General features: G+C 54.6%; 1 protein-coding gene across 1 annotated transcript; it reads right to left on the bottom strand.

Annotated features, from left to right (window-relative positions):
• Positions 1-2,525: 2,525 nt before the first annotated feature.
• PADI6 (peptidyl arginine deiminase 6) lies at positions 2,526-23,899 on the bottom strand. Its single transcript, XM_058553045.1, has 16 exons — positions 23,790-23,899; positions 22,860-23,043; positions 20,939-21,011; positions 18,743-18,810; positions 18,119-18,233; positions 17,173-17,298; positions 13,152-13,330; positions 12,793-12,896; positions 9,329-9,440; positions 7,900-8,007; positions 7,534-7,688; positions 6,835-6,991; positions 6,607-6,730; positions 5,399-5,469; positions 4,029-4,190; positions 2,526-2,759 (listed from the first exon to the last, which is right to left on the bottom strand). The coding sequence occupies exons 1-16, from the start codon at positions 23,879-23,881 to the stop codon at positions 2,526-2,528; spliced, it is 2,064 nt and encodes a 687-aa protein (XP_058409028.1). The 5' UTR covers positions 23,882-23,899.
• Positions 23,900-24,393: the final 494 nt, after the last annotated feature.

Here is a 24,393-nt window from a genome sequence, read left to right as displayed (position 1 = left end):
TTGGGTGGATGGGAAAGTTAAATATTGGTCTTTTTTATTTTTATTTTTTTGCTTTGCTGTTGTTACCACTTGTCATTGTCTTGATGTTAAAATGCCAAAAATGATCTAGTTGTTGCTTTTTTCCCTACTCGTCCCCCCCCCCCAACGGTGGCTTCTGCCTTTGCAGGGCACATAGCAGTGTCTGTCCTGGCCGGTCCCCAGGCCTCCAGTAAGGAGATTGGCCCGCATCTTTCTAAGATTTAGTCTGACTTTTTGCTCATTGCTACTGTCCTGTGTTGAGTCAATAGTCCAGGGGAGAAGCTTCTGCAACTTCAGAGCTTCTGTTAAACTAACCTAATTTGTCCAGATCACCCCCAAACCACCATCTCTGACTCAAGCTTCCATGTGTGGAACCCATCGGTTTCCCTGGATGGGTCTCTTTCCTGGAATGGGGTTCAGGTGCCTGTACCCGCATAGCCTGTCTCGGGTCGTGTGGCCACCCAGAGGGGTGAGGGAGCAGTGGCCTTGGGCCTGGCCTCTGCAGGAGCTGCCCCTAGCCAAGCAGGGCTTCAGGCCTCAGTGCACTCATCTGAAACCCCCCGCCAGCCTCTTCTAGAACCCTTGCCAGGGACGGGAGCAGGAAAGGGTCGGACCTTCTGAGTGAAGACTGCCCTCGTGTCTCCCACAGTCACTCCTTTTGGCCTAGAGTTTTACGGTGAACTTCCTAATAGGGAAAATCCCTTAGAACAAGGAATTGGGGGTGAGGTTCTGCACTCCAAGAGAAGGGACAGTGGCGCGGGCTGGAGTGTGCTTTGCGCCAACCCTTCGGGCATCTGACGAGTCTTCCAGCTCAGGAAGGAGAACTTGAAGGAGGCTTAGAGTGAAGGGGAATCCAAGGAGCGGTTGTGATTTGGTCGAAGGTGCCTGGTGTAGTGCTGTAATTGTCTTATTTTTTTTTATATATATATTTCTTGGAGTAAACATTTTAAATAAATGACATCATTGTTTACTCTGTCTTGGCTTTCGTGCTTCTTTTTCGGGAGAACAGCACGCAGGGGCAAGGAGCGGCTCCATGGTCTCACCTCTCTGCGGCCCAAGCAGAAGCTCCGGCACAGGGGCTCCAGGGGGCGAGGTGGGGGGTCTTTTTAGCTTCTGGGCTTAAACCATACCAGGGTTGGGTGGTGAGTGGAGCTCCCAGCTCTGTCCCTTGAAATGTTTGGCCCTGGAGAGGAATCAGCGTCTCACTTGCCCAACTCAGAAATGGAGTTTTTCCTTATTCATCACAGTGGGGCTTTGAGAGGATGACATGAATCAGGCATGGAAAGCACCAGAACAGTGGTGCCCAGAAATATGTATTCTCGTCCCCCTCTGCTCCTACCCGCTCTTCAAAAGGGAGCCCTACTGTCACTAACACCCTGGTCACAGATGGGACCCTGTAGACCAGCGTTGGCCCCTCCAGGCAATGTAGCTGACTGCCCACCAGGGGGCACCAAGAGGTCGGTCGTGGTTTCACAGGCCACCGGCGTTTTCTGTTCTGCCCAGGTTGACAGCCTGTGCTCGCACGCCATCTCGGCCGAGCTCCACACTGAACCATCTTCTGCACAGGCCACCACCACACAGCCGCAGACATTCTGACACCGGTCACCGTTTGTGGGCCCTCTGGGATGCTGGCTGCTTTATGTCAGACCTACCCCTCCCAGTAGGTGTTGCCTCCATTCCAGGAGCCTTGACTGCTTAGAGCTTCCTATCCGTGGGAGGAGGGGAGCCTGGGAGCGGCCGTGGTTCAACCTCGGAGTCATTTGCTTTAATATCACCTTTGTGCCATTAACACAGGGCTGGGCAGACAAGTAGCAGTGGGTGGCTTTGGGTCCTGGAGTGGGCATTTCCCCTCTCCTGGGCACTTAACGAGAGTCCATCTGGGCCTGCCCCTGCTGTGCCTTGTCCTGTGGGGAGGCTGCACCTGCAGACCCCAGAGAGCAGAGCCTCCGCCTGCCAAAGCCAGTCACCCACAAGGCACGGTACCACTCTCTTGGACTGGCCTCCAGTGCTCCTGCCAGGCCTAAGGGGGAGCCCTCTCCCTTCCCCCTGCCTGGAGTCTGTCACATTCGGTTCCAGAGTCCAGACCCAGCTTGTCTGAGATGCTTCAGCTAGAGAAGAATTTGAATAATCTGAGTTCACCCACTTCCTACTACAGACAAAGACGTTAGGGATGAGGAAGGGACAGCAAATCAATGTTAGCCTGGTCCCTCCCCCGACAACAGGTCTCCCAGCAGCTCAGCTTTTTATCCTTAGATGTGCCCACCCCGTCTCCAAAACAAGGAAGCCGCTGCCAAAATGCGTTCAGAACAGCTTGAGCTTTAATGGAAACCACTTCTCAGCTGAAGACAGCTTTCCACCCCTTGATGTAGAGGTCACAAACAGGTAAGGAAGGGGGGTGTTGGGCCTTGACTCTCCAGCCCCCCAACAAGGCAAGGAACCGGAATGCTGTTGAATGGTAACAGTGGGCCCTTCATGCTGGGGTAGGGCTGGCAGCCCTAGGCCTGGGCCTAAGGCACCATCCTCCACCATTTGAAGGCGAAGGGCACCCGGCGGATGTTGGCACAGGCGCAGAAGTCGCCAATCTCAGTCAGGTAGCAGTCAAAGTCGTTAATGAAGGTGCAGTGGCAGCCCAAGGGCTCCAGCAGCTGGCGGATCTTCTCTTCCAGGCAGCAGGTCCCCTTGACCCGGGGCCCAAAAGGCTTGGGGATGCCCAGGTTCTTGCCCATCACTATTATTTGTAGCTGTCAGAGACAGGGTGGGCAAGGCAAGGTCAGAGCCATAGAAGAAAGCCCCCCTGCCCCTCCCCTAGGTAAGGAGTGCCACTGGGTTCCTTGTAAGGGAAAACCCAGCTGCCTTTGTGTGATTGGGCTAGACCAGAAATAGCAAGCACAGGGCAACATTCCTCAGGGCTGTGCCCATGCAGGCATCACTAATCAATCTCAGAGCAAACCCAACTCCTGCTTAACCCTCCAATGGTCCCCCAGTGTGTTTCTCAATAACAAAGTCAAAATCCTGCCTGGCCAAGGTCTGGCTTTGCCAGCTTCCCTGGTTTCTTTCTCCATTGCATTTCTTACTCTGGCCTGTTAGTCTTGGTTGATCACACTCTTACCTACCTCTATTGGAATGCTCTCCCCACCCCCAGCTCTGTCAGTTGACTTCTGTCTGTTTTTCATATCAACTTGAGCATCTTAGCCTCAAAGGAACTTCTCCCACCACTACCCACACCTACGGCCAGGGCCTGTGACGGTCTCCTGTTCCATGCCCAGAGGGCCACAGTGGGTCTCGTAAAATTAAAAGATAACCTTGTGTGATGGATGAATGCAGGGCCTGTGTCCCTAGGGCTCAGAGAACAGGTCTGCACGTGTTCAAGGAACTGAGCTCAAATGTGTCAGAATTCATTCTAAGTGCCTGCAAGATGGGTCACAGTTGTACGTGAGAAAGGTCAGAGGTAGGCCATAGTTGGAACAGGCTTGGCATAGCAGGGGTCTCCTGTAAACACATACACCCAATTTCTCACCTATTCTAAATAGAATAGAATATTACTTTAAGTGTTTGAGCACCTCCATCCAGCACCTTCTGGATGCTGCTGCCTTGGACACAGGATGGGTGGACAGGAAGACCCCATCTCAGGGAGCTTGCGCACAGTCTCAGCCAGCGGATGGGCCAGCACCCTCAACCAGTGGTAGCACAGTACCCGCTCTGGGAGGTGGGCCTTGTAGCGTCTACCCCTTAAGGTTGGGAATTAGCAAGTGGTTGGCCATTAGCCCAGGGCCTGGCCCACAGTAACTGGTGAGTCACCCAGCCTGCTCACCTGTTCCCTGGAAGGGTCTTCCCTCACTGAGGAGGAAGAGAAGGGCTTCCACTTACTTCCTCTCAGGCACAGTGGTCTGGGGTGTCCCCACCTCCGTGGTCCAGCCCCATGTATGCCAAGGGACCAGCCAGAGTTGGCCGAACGCCCCACCCTGGGGACACCCAGCCTGGCTGGGGCTGCCCTGGCTAACGCCCCTCACCAGGTTGGGGAAGAACGGCCTCGCGAAGAGTTTCCCAGTCTGCTGGTCGGAGGGGGCATTAGTCAGCTGCTCCAAGCAGAAGAGCTGCGGGATGTCGATAATGTCCCTCTCCACCAGGCCCAGCTCCTTCTTCAGGATGTCCCGGTTCAGGTTAATGCACTTCTGTGGGGCGAGAAGGGCCCGCAGAGGAGTGGGTTCATCGGGAATGAGAAGCCCGTCTCCTTCCACGCAGGATGGGGAGTGGCCTGGAGCAGCTACCGTCTTCTCATCACTGTGTGCCAGGAGCCTTTGTGGCATCCCAGCCCTCTGATAAAGCGGGCACAGTTCCCTTTTTCTGAGAAGTTTGGGCTCAGAGCAAAGGCCTGGTCTGAGAGGCCAGGGTCCCACAGCCAGTCAGCCCTGGGGCAGCTACTCGTCCTGGTTCTACTGTAGTGTGTGGGCCTTGGGCCTCAATCCTGGCCCAAGTAGGGGACCTGGGCAAGGGCAGGGGGCTGGAAGGGGCAAGAATAAGTTCTCAGACCAGTCACTCTGCTTCCTTTAGGAAGGGACATGAGCAGTGGCACCTCGGGCACTTCCTTGCTCAGAACAGCTAACGCCCAACACCCAAGCATTTCCCGGGTCTTGACAGGGCTCATGACCACCACACCCAGGACACGTGCCCCCAGGCTCAGAGATGCTGTTTTGGCCCCATACCTGGCCGGTACCCACCCTCCCATACCAGGAGGCCTTCCCTATTTTTGCAAAGGTCAGGGCATCAGTGCACTGTGGTACAGAACACGCCTTGGCTAGGAGTGCTAAGGACCCGGTGGGCAAAGCGGTTTTACAGTGTGTGACCCTGGCCAAGTCATTGCCCTTCTCCAGGCCTCGGCTCCCCCCACCAGAAGTTGTGTAGCCTCTTCTGGGAACACCTCACAGCCAGCGATTCACATTTTAAGAGATATGAGGTAAGAGATTCTGAACACTGAGCTGATGGGCCCCTTCGTCCAGGAAGCATTGAGAAGGCCCTGGTCTGTTTCTAAGTCTGGTGCTCAGAGCTTCTTAGAGAAGTTGGGGGTGAGGATCCTCTGCCAGGAGGATGCTGAGCTATAGCCCTGTGTTCTGACAGCACAGTGAGGCAGGCATGAACTTGGAGTCACTAGGGTTCAATCAACCCCGGCTCCCCAACTCATCAGCTTGGGCTGTGACTTTACTCTCTGCCTCACCATCCTCACATACAAGACAGGTTTTACTTCACAGGGTTATTTCGAGGGTTATAGTAAGGTGTCTTGCATGAGGCTTGGGCCATAGTAGTTGCTCAGTTAGGAACTTGTCTAGATCATCAGTGCCTTTCCTACTTTTTGGAGAAGCTTCCCCACATCGTTGGCCCCTACTTGCACATAGTCGTTCTGCTTTCTCATGTCTTCATCAGCCAGAAGTTGGTGGATGGTCTTGGCCTCCCTCGCTGTGGGAAGAAGGAGAGAGCTGGCAGGTCCGCAGTCCAGGAAGTGGGCAATATTGTCCAGGGCTGGGCAGACTTCCACCCCAGGCACGGCCAACTGGGTGTATTCTTGGGCCAGTGACTACGGTGGGTGGCCTGACTAGTCTCCAAGGACCCACCTGGGTCAAATGTTACTCCTGGGGACTGACCAGAGTCCATGAAAGCCCAGGGAGGACGTTCACTGCCACTGGTCACTCTGTCCCTGGTTGGAGGGGAGGCAGCCTAGAACAGGCTAGTGGGTGACTTCAGCCGCCCTCACCTCTCACCTGGGCACCCCCGTGCATTATATGACCTGTACAACCTGGCTACCTTCTACCTATGATCTGGACCAGGGTGTGTAACTTTGTTCCTCAGTGGCCTCCTCTCTAGGACAGGGATGCCCAGTTCAGTCATCAGCCGAGGTGACACAGAGTCTTCGGCATGTGCTATATGATACGTGGTTCATGCTCAGTAAGTGTCACCTTCCATAAGTGCTTCTAGGACATGAGATGCCTGCCCCACCCCCCCCAGGTTGGTTCAGGTGGTCTAGAGTGGGGCTGAAATTCTGCATTATAACAAGCCGCCAGGTGATGCTGCCGCTGCTGGTCCTCAGACCACACGGAGCGTCGAGGGTCTGGAGAACGTCCCAACCCCCCTCCCTTCCGGGGTTCCCACCACGTTTGGAACAGAACTACTGTGGCACCAGCTACACAATTTCTGCTTGTCTACTTATGTCTTCCTTAAGGGTGACCAGGAGACCCCTGAAGTCCCAATTCACAGGTACTTAACCTAACATTTCCTGAATAAATCCAGACTCTGGTGGTGTTAGCATCTGGCTCCCCGCCACAGATGGAGCCATCCATGTGCTCATTCAATCCCCTTTGCACACATTCTAGCAGCCTCTCAGCCATCCCAGAACTTCTGGCTGGTCTGCCTGCACTGCCCCAGCACCACCAGAATAGCCCCGAAATGGAACAAGATGTTCTAATACGGTGCATGTTATGCTTTTATGCTTCCCTGGGCTCCTTTGTACCAGGAAGAATGAAGTAAAAATGACTTTCTAGAAAGAACATCTGGGGAAGGAGCGACTGGCCTCTGCTCTATTGCAGGGGGATCCCTTACCATTAGAAAGGAGCTGATCCGTTCTAACCTCTTCAAACAGGGGCATGTCTCCATAGCCCTCCTTCTGTTTCTCCTGGAACAGTTGGTAGCAGGAGCTGGGGCTGGCCAGGAGCAGCAGGAAGCCCTGGGAAACAAAGAACTAAGGTCAGATGCTAGCTTCCCTTCCAGAAGCTTCCCAAGTTCTTCACAAGAAGGTGGGAAAGACCCTCTCCAGCCCCCGACACAGACCTTGTCACCCTCACGCTTGTCCTGTGTGGGGATGAAGCACATGAACTCATCTATGTGGCCGATCATCAGCCAGTCTGAGAAGAGTTCCACCGGGGCCTGGACCTGCTGGGCGTAGAGGAAGCCCCGGAGGGCCTTACTCATGTTCCGGCCCTCCTTGCTAAAGAGAGGATGGAAGGAACAGCCCTTGAGCCAGCATGGCCCAGGTTGGCTGCCAACTCCTCAGTGTCAGGCTACCTTCAGGTGACTGGCTGCTCTAACCACTGGGCTCAAGTGGCCGGTCCACTGGGGGGTGGTTGTTGGGAATCCCGTACTCTGGCCCAACTCAGGACTGAGCCAAGTGATTCTAGATAAAGACCGAACCCTGGGACACAAGTATTTCCTGGCTTTAGATTAATGGCTACCAACAAGTCTAGCCACACATCTTGTGGACATGCCATCCTGCTGGGTCAATAGGCCAGCTGAATTGAGCATGCTTCAATTTAAACTGTGGAATCACCACTCAAAGAATGAATAGCGTGTCTGCTTTTTCTACCTTTCTACGTGAATCAAAGACACAAACATCCTTCCTCGACAGTTTAAGGAATGGTTCAGAGCAGATGACCTGCCGAGTCATATGGGAGTCAGGTGGAGCCAAGGGAACTACCAGGGTCCCTTCTTTAGTTTTAAGACATCTGGCCACCACCTGGCCTCTTGCCTCACCTGGGGTAAAAGCTGCTGCCAATGAGGATCCTGCCTAGGGGGTACTCTTTCCCTCCGACCTTGACAGGTGGGGACACCATCAGGTTCCCAATGGAATCCATGCTGGCCACCCTATGGTCCTTGGTGCACTGGATCACGTAGCCAACCCCAGGGCTCTGGAAGGAGACCCAGCGAGGGCAGAGGTGTTAGGAGGGATGAGCTTTAAGCCCCTGTCTTACTCCTACTCCAGACTCTCAGGTAGACTCCCTCATCCCCTTCCCCCAGAGGCCACCTGGGCCCTTCTCCCTTGGCGCCCCATCACTTCCAGGCAGACACCAGGCCTGACAGGTTGGAGCGAGTTCCGATCAGCCAAACCGAGTGCCACACCAGTGAGTATTTCATGGGGAAATCTTCGAGCTTGAGGACGCGAGGGGTGTCGAGAACCAAGGAAATAGTCTTGTGGGGAGCCTGGGTGTAGCAGAAGGCCATCTCATCCTGGAGGAGACAGGAAAACAAGTTGTGAAGTCTTCTCGCTCCATCAGCTGCTCTCCTGCCTACGTCCATCTTGCCAGCCATGACGATCCCTGTACGTGGGCCACCTCCAGAGAGGGGGTGCAGTAAGAACCCCCTTCTTTCTGCCAACTCCTGCTCAGGCTTCAAAACTTAGCTCACACATCACCCCCTCCTGGCGGCTCTCCCTGACCTGTTCTATTTTTCATGTTTAGAACTTCATTCACCTAGATTCTTGTCTCACCTTCTGCACCCAATCCAGGAACTAGCGTTGTTGGCTTTACGTCCAAAATATGTTCCAAGTGAACCCACCCCTGGTACCATTCAGGGGGGCCATCACAATCTCTTCCATGAGCTACTGCAACACCCTCCAACCATTTCTCTTCTCTTCCTGCCCCTCCTAAGACCCGTTCTGTATATTTCTCAGCCTGAGGGTCTTCAAAACCTAAATCAGAACATTCACACCCCTGATTCACGCTGTCCCATGTTATCCCCTCTGGCCACGGATTCGTTTCTATTCCCTATCTTGGCTTAAAAGGTCCCTGATACATAACCTGGCTCCCATCTACCTCTGACCCTTGTTCACCCTGATCCAGCCACACCAGCTCTTCTGTTCATGTCCTCCAAGAACAGCCCACATCATGATCTTCCTACTTCTAATCCACCCCCTCAACCCCGTCCTTTGCCCGGCCAGCTCCTTGTTTCCCTAATCTGAAGATTTTCCTGACCACCCAAGCTGCCTAGTTTGCTCTAGTAACTCACTATATCATCTGGCTTTCTTGCTTTCCCAGCACCCAGCATTCTCTCATTGCCAAAGCAGGACCAGTCTAGTCCCCACTCTCTTTAATCTCGAGCACTTAGAATGATGCCGGGCACATGGTAATCACTCAGCTATTTGTGGAGCAGAATGGAGCACCAGACCTCCAGGCGAGGCTGGGCTGGAGACTTCCTGCTCTGCTAGGGTCGGGCTGCACCCTGGAGCGGTGCCCTGGCTCTGACAGCCTGTAGCTGTAGGCATCAGACCCTTCAGACACCCGGGGCATAGGGTTAGGTCTTCTGTGGCCTTGAACACGTGCATCATGTAATGGGAGGAAGTTGGACTCTAAGCTTTACCCCTTAGTGGCCAAGACTTAGGCAAGTCATTTTGCTGATTCTACAACTAAAGTCCTCAAGACAAAGACCCTTCCATCGAGGCTTGGCTTTGCCGGGAAGGTTGAACAGAAGCCTGTGAAGTTCACTGCATGTGCCACAGGCCGAGTCCCCCTGCCCCTCCCCCACAGGCAGGCTGCCCCAGGTGGGGCATTACCTGGAGCCACCTGCCCAGGCGGTTGGGGTCCTCGTAGACAGACGCCACCTGGCTGTCACTCCTCTCGCTCAGCTCCATCACTGTGTTCACAAAACCCTGGACCTGCAGCTCTCTGCAGGGGGAGAAAAGCCGGCGCTGGGGACGGCTTCAAGGCTCCCGCATGGGTCGTGACCTTGCTGTCCAGGGGAGGGGGACACCTCCTTCTGGTCAAAAAGGAGCATGCCCTCGCCCATGAGGCAGGCAGAGCAGCTGTCCCCCCACCTCACGGAGCACAGGCTGGAAGCTCAGAGTGTGTCTTGCCCAGCATCGCCCGGCTTAGCTCACGACAGCATCAGGTCAAGAATTCCCTGCGTCAATCTCTGCTCTGTCCCTACCCTGCAGTCACACTCCACATGCATCTTCTACCCCCTGCCCCAGGCCATTTGGGAACTACCCCAGGACCTCCCGCCTCGGCCTACCCAAGAGGGCTGACTCTTCTCTCCCAGAGGGGCTGTATTTTTCTCCCAAGAAGCCAACCAGCTGGGCACGCCCTTGAGATGGCCAACAAGGTTGTTATATTCGTGTGGGTGGCAGGGGGTGGGGTCTTGAACCCTGGGATCTTAGAGCCGTCATGCACAGCAGGCTTATGGGACCACAATGTACATCTGTTCCTTGTTGGAGAGAAACAGTAATGTTTTGAGGCTAATATTAAGACCACCCATTTTACACACAGATCCTTGTGAGTCGAATGCCAGCAAGGTCACACTGATGGGAAATGTCAAAATTGGCATTCTAGTTTAGTTCTAGGTCTAAAACTTGCACTGTTATTCTATGCTACTGTTCCAAAGAACCTATTTCCCAGGTCTACACAGACAAGGCTACAGGGAGTTGACCAGCCCAGCAAGGTCTGGAACAGTCTGAGGCTGTGTGCTGGTGGAAAGGGTGTGTAGCCCGTCTCGTGGGCCATCTGTGACTAAGCTGGGCCAAGCCGTGCCTGAATACTACTCCCATGGGAGAGTCTTAGAAGATCAGGATTTCAGCAGGTGCCTCCTGTGAGTGAACTTCTGTCTTCAGATACAAAAGACAAAGAAGAAAGATCTGGTGTTTGAGTATCTGTTATCAGCAAAATTCCTTGAACTCTTTCCTTTCACCTTCTTATTCTGAAACCTGTCATTCCTCCGAGGACCCCACTCCCTAGCAGCCCGCCCATGGAAGAGATGTCGTTCTTCTACAACCCACGGGGCCTGGCGGAGGGGTGGAGGTCCTCCTTGCCACCTGTTACTGCATCTAGGCCATCATGGTCTCTCTAGATCCTTGACTTGACTTAAGGTCTTATTCTGTATTCTATCTCAGCCTCCCATCCCAACAGTCACACTGACTCCCAGATCCTGATCTAACATCTGGTCCATCACCTCCAGCTCCTGTTCGCCCTGTCTAGTCCCTGGGCCGGCAGCTTGATGTCATTGGGACCTCTGACCCTTGGCTGCTTTTATTCCCATCACCCTGTTTCTTTGCTTTTCTCCTTACCCAGCTTCCAGTCTACAGTGCATCATCATAATTATACCCTTGTGCCTCCACCTTGGGCTTATTCGCCTGGCAAGACCTCAACCCTGGTTAGACCCAGTTCTACATTTATTCTTCCCTAGAACTCAAGTCACTGAAAATAGTCGCAGAAAAGCCCAAGGTGACTGGTCTCTCTTGCAGTCAACCTCAATGGGTCCTTAGCATGGGACAGCTAACCCACTAACATTTCCCCAGTAGATGGAACCTCCAGGTGAGCTGCCCTTGTACCTATCAAGGCTGATTTGACCTGGATCCCCATCATATGCCCATCCTACCAGCTCGGTCACTGCAGTCGCCTTTTTTCTATCAGATTTTCCCTTCTCCGCTGGATCATTCCACTAGCATTATTCTTTGCTTCCTGCCTTAAAAAACAGCCTTCCCTCGGCCCCATAGCCCCTTCTAGCTTCTCCAGTTCAGACCATGTCTTTGGAGTTTTGCAAAGTACTCCCTTCCCGTTCTCCCTTCAGCTCCACTGCATCCTGCTTTCAAACTCACCATTCGCGACTTCCTTCTGCACAGCGACCTCCATCTTGCCAAGCCCAAGGGGCATCTTATTCTGGTCCTCTCAGGGCTTCACTCAGGTGGGCCCTTACCAGTGTCACTCTCCCTTAACCTCCGGGTCTCCAGCTCCTGGTTTTGATCCTAACTTCTTCCTCCTTCTCAGTCTCCTTTGCTGGATTCTTGTCCAGAGCTCAGGGTGAGGTCACTCCAGGGCTCACTTCTCAGGCCTCTTCCCCGTATATGCTCACTCCTCAGACGAGCTCAGCTAGGCCCGTGGCTCTGAACACCCTCCAAGCGCTAGGGGCACCCAGACTTGCCTCCAGCTCCCAGACTTTCCCCTGGGCTCCAGAAGCCTAGAGCCCCAGCGGAGGTGTTCAGCTTTAAGTCACCAGAACCACAGCACCGGCTCTCCCCGCTCCGCGGTGGCACCACCATTCACCAGGGGCTACCCTTGTTTCTTCGCACCGGATGCATCAGCCAACCTGGGGCGAGGTCCACCTTCTAAGCAATCTGACTCTGACCACTGTGCTCCCACCACCCGCCCGGGCCACTGCTGGGTCTGGCTGCACTGTGGCAACCCGGCTGACCTGGTTCCTGCCTTGTTTGCACCCCTGGTTTTCCATGTGGCCGGGGTCATCGTGCAGACAGAACCTGATGCTTCCCCATAGGTTTTACCCACCAGGGTCCTCTCTCCCCTCCTCCCTAGGGACATGGCCACCTAGTTAAGAGACCATTCACGGCCACCCTGCAGTCGGGTGTGGCCCTGTGCCCCTTCGGGCCATTGGCACGTGAGAGGAAGTGGTTCAGGAGACTTCCAGACCCCAGCAGTGACGAATGGGCAGCTTTGTCTTGACTTTGGCTCTTTCCCTGCGGTGAAGGTGCTGCCCTGGGGAAAGCACAAGACCGAAAGGAACCAGGGCGCCTAAGTGACAGTAGGAGAGCAGTGCCACCTTCCCACCTGTGGGCATCTAGGTCAGAGAAAGTTGACTGTAAACCACTGTATTTGGGGTCTCTTACAGCCCCAGAGGCTATGCCCCTGAAGCCCTGCTCGCCTGGGCCCCACCCTCCCCATCCTCCCATCCTCCTCCTCGCTCCTGCTCTCTTCCGGCCCTACAGCCTCCTTGCTATCCCTGGACACGCTCTTGTCCTTGCCTCTCCTTCCTTTCACCCCACCTTAGAGCACCTGATGCTCCCTGAAGACATGCCGTTTATCTGTCTGTCTCCTCATGAGAACAGGGGAGGGACCTAGAGTTGTAAATATTCACTCACGTATTGGATGACTGGGGACCAGGCAGCTCAGGTAGAAGGATTTCACTTTCCTGGTGAGAAGTCTAGCCAGCCTTACCCACTCACCATGCAGACAGACAGAAGACAGTACCAGCGATGGAGACGACCTGAGAAGCAGCCTGTGGGGTTCTTACCTGCACAGGTAAACCTCTAGAGGCATCTGGGTGCTGGGAATAAAGATGCAAGGAGCCACCCGGAACACTACCGTGTCTTTGTACACCAGGGTCTCTGGAATCGACTGCGATTTAAGACAAGGTCCTGTTGGTGACCTACTTCTACACCTACCCCCTCACTCCTCCCCTCAGGCCTTCAGCTGCTCAGCCCAGCACACCCCTGGTCCCTCATCTGTCCTCCGCAGCTCTTTCTCCCAGAGGTGGCCTGAAACCCTAGCTCCACCTACCACGCCTTGTCTTCCCCTGCCCTCCCAGCTGTGAGACGTTTCCTTCCCACACAGTCTGTGCTCCAAGAGCCTCTTGTCCACTTGGGGACATACTGGGTCTTGAGACTCTTCCACCAGCGAGACAGAGTAGGAGACCAGGCCCGGGAAGCTGGCGGACGGGAACTCCACAGCTTCGACATAGAAGGTTTCCTTCAAGCGGTTCTCGAGGCGGGGAAAGGTGTAGGTGTGCCGGCCAGGCCCCACCACCAACTCGAAGGTGCTGCAGCTGTCTTCTAGAAGGAGAGAAGGAACCGATCAGGTGAAGTAGCCTGGTGCCAGTCACCACACCTGAGGGTCAAGCCACATCTGATGGCTCATCCCAACGTCGGAAGCCAGGCTGGGAGCTCCAGGGGGGCAGGAGCCAAGCTGGCTTTTCTGTCCCTACATTTCAGGTGTTTAGGGTTTAGTGGAACACCAGAAACTTGTTCACCGATGAGGGCCAGTTGTTCATCAACATACTTCAAAGATCTATTACACGTCAGGAGTTGGGACTCGGATAAAAACACTGGCCTTCTAGGGGTTCAATGAAGGCTCGTAGTCAGTGGATCTATGCTTTGGCTAACTTGTGGGAGAATGTCGTAAAAAACCTTAAAGGTAAGAAACTGTGCAAAGGTGGGCTTGGCAGCCTCACCTGAGAAGTCGGACACAAGCCTGGACACTGCTGTGGGTCACTGGCCTCTTGCTCTGGTTGGTGGCGCAGTGGTGCCCTGAGTGGGGGCTGTGGTTCTCCAGATGGGCTGTAGCTACTGGCGCTTCTGCAGCAAAACCTCCTCACCGGTGCTGGGGCTGCTGGCAGCAGTCCTCTTGCTTCTGCTGCTGGCCGTGTGTGTCCCCACTGGACAGCCCCAGCTGGGAATGCATCAGTGTGGACTCCTGCTTCGAGTCTGCCTTTGATGGCCCCGAACCAGGAGGCAAAACAGGACAAGGTGGGGTCTTCCACCAGCACGCGCGTCCCTGCAGTTCCCCAGCAGAGGGGCACGCACCTCTTGACTCACTGCACAGGTTTGCAGCTGGCATGACTGATGAGCTGTGGGGTTCCCAACTACACGGACAGGTTTGTGGCTGGCCACCACTCGGCCCCTCCAGAGCTGCTACAGGCCCAGCACCCTCAACTGTGCCAGAGTCCTGGGCTCCCCATGGCCGCTCCACCTGAAGGTGGTTTCCCACGGGGCGGTGGGGGCGAGCAGGTCCCACGTCCACCTGCAGCAAGCCACCCAGCAGCCCTCTCAGTTCTGCGGTTGACCCTTTGGGGGCATTCTCTCTTATCTACTTGCTTGTTTTTAAGCATGGCTAACATTTCATTGTGCTCTCACTATATCCCCAGGAACTGTGATGGAGGCTCACGGACTCATTTGCCTCCTCACCACCCTCTGAAGCAGGTGCTGTAATTATCATCCCCATTATACAGTAAAGGAGGGATAAAGGGGACCAGAAGCTTATGACCCAGGCACAACACAGTTACCTTTATCTAGAAGGCCTTTCCTGCCCTTGTCCTCGCAGGGCTGGCCCTGCTCCCACTAGTTCTCAGCTCAGCCCCCTCTGAACTCTCCCCACGTCCACCCCCCAAGCCCCTGCTTAGTCCTTGGCTGTTGTCTGTCCATCTATCTGTCCAAGTGCCCTAGGCTTTGAGAGCGGGTAATGTGCTTATCCCCCCAGAGCTGGAGCCCTGGGCACGGAGTGAACACTGATTTGAGCTGTCTTCCTTTTTTCTACCTACCATGTACCACTGGGCCTGGAGGTGGGGCAGCTGCCCTCGGTCTTCATTGGCACTTCCAGACCATTTCTTCATTCCTCATGAGTCCTAGTCCCTTTGAAGGCCATGCTGTCAGATAATGCCACTGCCCCCTTCCTTGTTGCACCTGACTACCCTCCTCACCGTGGATGGTTCCAGTGCTAGCCTGTTTCCACTCTTGTTGTCATTGCTGTTTACACCCTAGACCAGACCATCTGCTCTCTTCTTTGACCTTATGTCAATGAAGTGGAGTTCTGCACCATCTTAGATGCAGATTTCAATGCTCATCTCTCTAGATATCACAGGACTTCACCTCTAGAACAGATTTGACATTTTCCAGTCTTTTGAGCTCATCTCCACTCCCGTCTCGGCGATTCTTCAGCCCCGCCCCAAACGCTTCCCCTGCAGATCCCCACACTCCCTTGTGCTCTTTTTTCATCCTCCTCACATCCCAGGACCCATCACTATACCCACTCCCAGCACACGCTGTCAGCTCCCACACCAAGACCTCAGCTCCGGTCAAACTGAGTCCGTAAGACTCTTGCATCCGAGCCCCAGGCTGAAAGACCTCATTTTAGGATATGACCAAACCTCAGAGCGAGGCCCCAGCACTCCTCAGAAACACTACTATTTGGGTCCTTACGTCCCGCACTCTCTTCTGAGTATTATGTACTCATTCCTACAGTTTTCTCCTCCTAGATCCGTCTCCCCACTTCCACTGGATCAGTCCTATCTGCACACAGATGTGCCGTGTCCTACCTTCTTCAGATACTGTCCCCCGTGACAGCCCCCCCACCCCCATTATTACCTCCACACATTTCCCTTTATGGAAAATTCCTTCTATGGTCAGTGTTCACTGTGCCCACCCACTTCAGTCTGCCTTTTACCCTCACTGTTCTTATCAGACTCACTAATGACCATTATTTTGAAAACCAAGACTTCACCATTTATTTAGCATCTTAGTCTGTCAACAGCATTGGCCATGGCCGACCACTGCCTTTGTGAAAGGTGTCCTTTCCTCTGTTTCTAGAACCTTAAGCTCTGGCTTTCTATTTCTCTAGAAATTTCTTCTCAGGTTCCTTTGCTATATCTTTTTGATTAGTGGTTCTCAAACTTGGGCTCACTTCAGAATCAGCTAGAGGGCTTGTTAAAATACAGTGTGGCATGTATCCTTGCCCTAGAGTCTTGAATACATTTAAATAACAAACAGGTAGCCTGATATGCATAATGAAGAGTGGCACTTTTAGCTGGCTACCTGACTCGCTGGCCTCCTGGGTGGGCTCCAAGGACTGCCTGGCCCACCTCAGAGTTGTCTGTACTTGGTGAGCCTCACGGGGCCAGAGCAGCCATCACGGCGTGAACCAGGCCTAGACCCATGGGTTCTAAGGGTCACTCCTAGCCCATGTGTAGAAGGACCACACCCAACCTGCGCTGCCTTTTATGGCTATTTCCAGGTCATTTCCAAGTCCAGCTGTGACCTACGGTCTGCAGAAGAGCTGGAATGGAAGACTGAGCTCAGGTCCCTGAGCACGGGGGAGGAAGCAGCGAGGTGTGCTCTCCAATGCTGAGACAGAAACATTGACCGTTATAAACCACAGGGTTCCCCAACTGCCCAGCGGAAGCTAAACTTGGCTTTTCAAAGAAGGCAGCATACTGGCCTGCACCTCCAGAAACAAAGAGTTAACACTCAATTTGAGGAATTCAGAGGCACTGAATACTGAACCAGTTAAGGGACATCAAAAGACTTGTTTGTTCAAGGATATTTTGCTGGAATTGAACATGTCCACTTTTTAAACCAATAGCCCTTATGCCTTTATCTATAGAATACGGATATGCCACCTGCCTGCCAGGTTGATAAGGGCTGAAGATGGGCGGGTGTGGTGCCTGGCAGGGATATACTAGCATAGCTGCCGCTCTGGCTTCCTGGCCTCTGAATTCTGGAAACTCAATATAGTGGGGTCTTGGTTAAGAAGCGAAGATGGATCCTTTTGGCAGGAGTAATTGGGAGAAGACATTATCTGTACCAGGCAAAGCTGCCATTTCAGCTAATATGTATTTTCTTCTCTTCCAACTATGAAAATCCTGTGGGACAGGCACTATCATCTCCTCTGCTGGGGACAGTGGCTTGGAGGTACAATGACCCACCTACATGCATAGACTTAGCCTACGGTGAGGCAGCCAGAGAATTCCAAGGACACCAGTCCAGCCACAATAGACCCTGACCTACAGTTCTAGGGCCCCAGCAGGCTTCTGATGTGGACCCTGCCGGGAGCCGGTGTGGCCACAACCGCCCTGGCACATTGCGAGAGTAGACAAAGCCGGAGCTGGCACAAGAGCACTCACCTTGGGGCCGGTAGACCCTCGCCTTCTCTGCCTCTTCCTTGGAGGTGTGGAGAACCAGCCGGTGTTTCTTTAAAATGCAGCTGGGCCCTTGAACGTTCAGTGTCATCTGGGACAGATTCTTTATTTCTAGACAAAAGACGAGGCAAAGGTCAGGCACTTCCGGAGACCAGTGCTCCGGGGAGGAGCGAGGAGCAGCAGGGGCTGGGGCCGGGGGCTTATATATTGGAGCACCGAGGACCCTCTGTCTCCCGCTCTGGCCCAAGCCTGCATCTTGTCTGTGCCACTTGCTCCCTACGTGGCCACAGGCAACTAGCCAACCCCGGGGTCCACTCTGAGTGAGGCTGGCGTCTACCCCATACGGTTGTAAGGAATACACGGTCCCCACAAACACCTAGCACAGGGCCTGGCATGGCCAGTTCAGCGAGTGTTCCCCTCGAGCCTTGTGTGGACCGGGACATCCTGTTCTGCTGCTAAGGCCTAGAACCTAGGCCCCAACCACAAGTCAGGACCAGAGCCAAGACTGCTTTTGCCTGACGTAGTCAGGGTTCCTGCCCCCAGCTACGAGAAGATTCTTAGGAAGAGTCTTGCATATGCTTTTTTGTGTCTTTTAATCTTCTCAACCACCTTGTGTGGCCAACTGTATCATCCCCATTTTACAGATGACAAAACAAGACCAGGGAAGTGAACACGCTCGAGTTCATAGCCAGGAAGTAACAGTTTGTTATCTGACATCAGAGCTCATGCTCTTCCTATGGGGCTACGTGGCCTTTTCTTTCCAGTTATAAGCCATGGCAAGAGACTTGATTGGCCCAGAGCAGGGACATCAGCCTGTTTGCTGTTTTGCTCCGTGTTTGCTGAGGGGTAGGGCAGTGAAGCCCCAGGGGAGGCCAGAGCCCAGGGAGGAAAGGTGGTGACAGTCCCAGATCAGTGGCCAGTTCTCTCCTACCCTCTGAGAAGAACGTCTTCGTGGTCTTCCTGTCCACGAGCTGGCCCATGTCAGCTGGGCTGCAGTTCACAAGCAGGATGGCACCCCAACCGCTGGGGCCCCAGACCCAGTTTTTCTGCAAAGAAGACAGGAATGTTGGTTCCAGAGGAAGCCAGGTAAATCCTGCTTCCCAGATGCTACCCCACATCAGGGGCAGAGCCACGCCGTTCTCCAGGGCCACAGGGACCTCCATCAGAATTTGCCAACCCAAGTGCTTCTGGGACCAGGAAGGTAACATCAGATAAGTGGGCCGAGAGGAAGGGAAAAAAGCTAGATGTGGGTTACTGCCTTCCTACCTCGTGTCAGTGTCAGGGGAAGCAGGGACTGAGGCAAACCAGAGGAGACATGTCCCATCTGAAGGGGGCAGCTACCTTTCCACTCTAGTTGACTATAGGATCAGGCTAGGATGTGAGCCTAGTGTCACCAGATATGCCAGTTTTTTGAAAAAGCTAGGAATTGACTTTACCAGTTCTCATTTGTATTGCAGTAATTTGACTTAAGACACACTATGAAGTCCAAATAGAGAGTCTGTGGGCAGACCTGCCCCAGGGGACCCTGGTCCGCACCCTTCCCCAGCAGCCTTACCTTAGCCCGTCTGTCACTTGCCATCTCGACTTGCCCACTGCGGTAGATGTCCACGTCCAGGGAGACAGCTGCAACGGGAGGGAAAGGTCTCAGTACCCAGCCCTGCGGATGGAGCCTCGACGCTGTAGGTAAGCCCCTAGGGCTGCCCAGGGCTAGTGTGAGGGCCAGCCAGCCTTTCCAGCACGCTGTTGGCTTAGCAGAAGAAAGTTCCTCAGTGGCAGACTGCTTCTCATGAGCAAGTCTGGAGCAGTCCAAGTGTTCACTTGTCTCCCCTGACCTCCCGGGAGCTCAGGAGACAAGTCCACTGTGGTCATGACATCATTCCTGCCTCTTGGCCTCTACCCGGGTGGTACCTACATGGAAAGCCCACATCCCGAGTCTTCCAGGAAGCTCTTGATGCTCTAAGACATAGGAAGGGCTTAATACACGGCAATTCCAAGCCCCTTTAGAGCTAAAGATCCAGGCTTCACCAGAGTATCACCATGGAGGCTGCTCCTCCTGTCTCTTCATCCCCCCCTCCCCACCGCACAGCTGACCACTGTGTGGCTGTACCCTGCTTTATTGTTGTTCGCAGCTCTTGTCATCCGACATGCTATATCCCACCTGGAACGTCAGAGCCACGGAACAGACCTTGTTTGCTGCTGTGCACACAGCACCAGGCACAGATGCTCAGGGACCGGATGCCCGCCATGCACCAGGTACTGTTCTAGCTCCTAGGGATGCAGCAGTGTGCAGGACAGGCCCTTTCTTCTTGGAACTTAGCAGGGGTATGTGTATGTGCACAGCAGGGGGCGAAGAAATGAGTAACATTCACATTACGCCCGATGGTAGAAGGGCCGTGGGAAACAAGGAAGGGGAGGGAGGGGGGGTTTCGGTTTTACGTGATCAGAGGAACCTCCCAAATTGAAATGTGAACGAAGACCTGAAGGAGGCGAGAAAGGACCTGTGTTCATGTCTGGGGTAAAATCAGAGAACAGGCAGTGCAAGGCGGCAGTTCAAGGGTCAAAGAGACCGACGTGGCTCGAGCCGAATGAGCGAGAGAAACAGGACACAGGTCAGAGGCAGCATGGGGCCAGCTCAGGCGGCTGAGAGGGGAACAGTGACGCTGGCTTTAATCAAGACTGTGGACGCAGTGGGGGAACTTTGACCTGAGGAGACATTATCCGGTGTCAGATGGGCCGCATTAGGACAGGACCGTCTGCAGAAGAGCAGGGACAGAGCAGGGAAACCACTGGGGGACCCGTCGGTGACGCAGGCAAGAGATGAGTGTGGCGCAGACCAGGTCGAGAGCATCGAGGGTGGTGAGTGGCTGGATTCCAGCTGAACTTAAGGTAACAGCAACAAGCGTCACGGACTGACACGGGCTGAGGGAAGAGTAGGGAGATCCCTGGGTTTTTGGCCTGACCAGCTAGAAGGAGGGAGGCGGGATGGGACAAAGGACCCAGCAAAGAGATTCCCCTGTCTGGGTAGGGGGAAACTGAGCGCAGGGTCCCTGAAGTTTCTAGTGAAAGGCATCAAGAGAGGATAGCCAGTTGTATTAAACTGTGCTGGCAGGTGAAGGTAGAAAAGATCGAGCTAACCACTTAGGGAGGACTTAGGGAGGTAGAAGTTGTTAGAGTCCCTCGATAAGGGCAGCGTTGGTGGTGGGCGTCCGATTCGAGTAAGTTCAAGAGAAAGGGAGGAGAAATTGAGGACACAGAGATGGCTCCTAAGGAGCAGAGATGTGGGGAAGTGGAGTTTGAAGATAATATAGAATCAAGTTTAAGAGAATAGGCATTATGGCTTGTTCCTCTTAAGGGAATAGACATTCTAGTTAGTTCTGGAACGCTCCAGAAGAGGAGGGGGAGCCGGGGTAGTGGCTTCCTATATCAGTAAGAATTGAAGGAATGTTCTCGAATGAGCAGGGAAAGGATCTAGCGTGATAAGATTAACTTTGGACCAGACATGTCATCATTGTAACAGAGGCGGCAGAACATAGGCTCCAGACGTGGGCGAGTGGGTGGACGACGGAACGTCAAGTCCCGACCGCCTCTGTTCTCTGAGAATTAGGTCAGCGGTGAGTGAGGGCGGCAGAGAAGGCACTGAGGTCTGAGGGGCCGTGTGAGTGGGTATGTCGAGTGAGTCTGTCTGGGGCGCATGGAAGGCTTCTCCTTACAGGGATAGCCCCCTCCCCTCCCTCGGTGGAGCAGCACTCACCGATGCCAGTGAGGTAGAGCGTAGCTGTGGCCACGGGGACGTCCTCGTTGGGCTCATAGTATGAGACTGAGACCTGTGGAGACAGCACCAGAACGCACGGGAGGGCAGGGGCAGGAGCAGGGCCCTGGGCCATGTACCCGAGTCCAGCCATTTGACCTTGGTCTCACGTTACAGCTTCTGAGCTTCTGATGTCTTGCTCTGAGCTGGTACAGGGCCACCACACTGTAATAACCCTTGTTTGTAACATGTCAGGACCCCTCCAAGCCCTTCCACACTGAGGCCTCACAACCATGCATCCAGGGGGGCTCTACCTGCTCAAGGGCAGAGAGATCAAGGGACTTGCCCTGTGTCATTCAGCCAGAAAGGGAGGCACAGGATTTAAGACCCAAGCTGTCCAGCTCCGGAGGTTAAGCTTTAAACTATGCTATACTTCCGCCCCACCACAGCTGCCCTCCTGGGAGCCCGCCTGTCGCCCCAGGAGGTGGGCAGTCAGGCCTTCAATGGGTTAAGCCACTCAAAAGGGAATGGGACACTGTGGGGCAGAGGTGGGGACTGGAGCTCAGCCTTTCCTGTGTCCCGCACCAGCCTCTGCTTCCGGAAGGGCCTTCATACTTGAGACAAAGCCACTGGCCTTGAGCACAGGGCTTCCTCACAAACCGGAGGACCAACCGTTAGCTAGGGCCACGCTTACGTGTGTGTGACCGGGCCCCTGCTCCTAAGTGGAAGCTCTCGTCCTCAAGGTCCAGCGTCTCACTCTGCAGGCCACGCCAGATGGTGCCAGAGGCTGAGCCCTGGGCAGAGACCGCTCCCCAGGTCCTCTGGGCTCCGCTGAGACCTGTCACAGCCTTGATTCTTATGTGAGATGCTCAGTTCTCATCTAAGTGTACTACTTGCCTCCTAGGGAATTGCCTGCCCCAGGCACAGAGTGTAGGATGGGATGTGTACTACCCATCTGTCATCGTGGCTTAACCCTCTGCCGTCTACCAGCAGCCACTCCGGCAGGTTCTGCTCACAGGAGTCCCAGTCCTGACGGGCCCCATCAGCAGCTCTCACCCTCAGCTTCACACTCGAGTCACCTAAGGGGGTGTGAACTACACAACCAGGTCCCACCCCCCGGGGCTGGTTTAATTGGTAGAGCCTGGGCTGGAGTGTTATCAAGTCCCTGGTGGTTCCGATGGCCAGGCCTGAGAGCCCTGCTTCCACCACCAACGCCTCACACAGGAAGAGACTGACGGCCTGCTCTACCAGGTGGAAGTCAACCCCCACCCCCACCCCAGGTGCCCATTAGGGAGACAGCTCGCCCAGGAGAAGGGGCACGGACTTGGGCCAAATCCTGGATCTGCCCCACTCTAGTTAGGCTATTTAGGTTTAGATTGTTCACTCTGTGCCTCAGTTTCCCTGTACGTAAAATGAAGGTAAAGCTGACTTCCTGAAAGGTGACTCAAGATACCTAGTACCCAGCATGCATTTAACACACGTTAGCTCTTAAAGTGCATTAAGATCTCCACACCCAGAAGGCCAGCCTTAGCCAAAAAGCCCATTTGAGTTTCGCTGCTAAAGGCTTTCGAGCCAGACTTTAAAAGCAGCTGGTTTGGAAGCTGGCCCAGGGCTGTGGTTAGAAGCACACACGGAGGAGACAGACATGCTTGAGCCTGAGTCCCGGTTCTGCTGATTTCTGGCTTGGGCAGGGCACTTCCTCACTCAGTGCCTCGGTTTCTTTGCCTGTAATATGGGGTCACAGAGTGCCCCACACACAGGTTTGTTGCAAGCATTAAATCAGATCAGGCATGCAAAACACTTGGTACTGCATTTTTCACAGACTCGGGGCCCAGGAAACACCAGCTGACAGGAGGGAGACCCCTCAGGGGTTTTGTCAGCTCCTTCCCCTGGAAATTCCCCCTCATGTCCCCCCGAGGCATACCTTGTCCCCATCGATGGCAGAGCTGGGGGACTGCATCTTCACCAGCACGTCCATGGAATCAGACAGGGGCCACCGGGTCGTGGCCGCCTCCTCCCTGGTCATTACTGGGACCGAGTTGTGGACATCGACTAAGACCCCCAGAGAGCCACTGATGGTGAAGGACTTGCACTTCTGGGGGGCGCACCTGGTTTGCCCGACAAGGAGACAGACTTTAGGGCACAAGAGTCTTCTCAGCCTGGGGTGCAGCTGGCACAGTGGGGGACGACCCCCTCATCCTCCCTTTCTCAGGTGTTGAGGGAAAGGCCTGCTGGTCACGGCAGTTTTGGGGTCTTAACACCTTCAGCCTTACTCCTACCATCCCTCGCTCCAAGGACCCCTGTGTCCTCCCTCCAAGAAGCTCAAGCCCAGACACCGCCTCCCACTGACTCTCTAGAAGTTACCAAAGCAACATCTTATGTATAAACTCCCAACTACAATGAGAGAAGAGCTGTCTGAGCCCGGAGGGATTCCTATAGGGAAAAAACACATCCTGGGACTCGGGAGGTCTGTGCTGTGACCCGGGGGAAGACGTGGCCTCTTGGGAGTAAGTCACCTCCCCACCGAGGCGCCACCTTACAGGAGCCTCCCTCGCTTAAGCCTCACGGTGCCTCGAGAACAAATGCCACCCCCATTTCACAGGTGAGGGGACTGACGGGGCCACTTTCCTAAGGCCCCACAGCCCATATGGGGCAGAGGCAGGAGTTAGGTCAGAATCCTGCAGCATCAGGACCGGAAGACTCTTAGAGATCCAAACCAGGCTCCGTAAGGTGAGGCAGGACGACAAGCTAAGATGCGGAGAAGGGAGGTAACCCCCAACTCCCACATAATCCAGGGGCAGCCCCAGCCTCCCTGCCCAGACCCGCCCCCCAACCAGAGGCTCCAGCTCCTCACCCACTAAGATCCAAGTAGATTTCCATGCCCAGCACACAGAGGGCATGGGCAGGGCTGTCCAGGGACAGGTGGATGACGCTCTGGAAGGACATGGCACGGCCCTCCAAGCTGACCACCCTCAGACCTGCACGGCAACCCCCACTCAGCACAGCGGCCTCAGATGACCTGCAGCCCTCCCCTCTTATGGGCTCCCAGCCTCTCCAGCCTGCCCCCTTGTTAAGGAGGCTTCAGCAGCTGCCCAAGTGTGACTGATTTTCTCCATCGAGGCCTCCTGGGAGCAGGGGGGTCAGAGCCCCTTCATCACTAATTTACTAAGCAGCTAGTGCCTGCAGATCCGAGGAGTCTGAGCCTGGCTGTTACATCTCTGGTCTTCAGGTGGGAGCAAGAGGGGCTCCGAGAAGCTAGGGCGTGGGACTGGTCGACCTGACCACGGTGCTGGAGGACTGACTCAGCTGGACGCCATCAGGAGCAATTATCTGCAGGGGGTGCCTGGGGCAGCGTCAGGACGGCAATGTGTGGCGGCTTCTCCAGGGTTCCAGGGCGTGTGTTTCCTGGAAATTGACGAGGTGAGCCTGCAAAGTGCTGGACCAGGGGTTCTCAAGGC

The sequence above is a fragment of the Diceros bicornis genome, chromosome 13 (genome assembly GCF_020826845.1).
Source record: "Diceros bicornis minor isolate mBicDic1 chromosome 13, mDicBic1.mat.cur, whole genome shotgun sequence".
In the NCBI taxonomy this organism is placed as follows: Eukaryota; Metazoa; Chordata; class Mammalia; order Perissodactyla; family Rhinocerotidae; genus Diceros; species Diceros bicornis.
The sequence above is the reverse complement of the archived record's forward strand: the minus strand, read 5'-3'. Positions and strand labels throughout refer to the sequence as shown.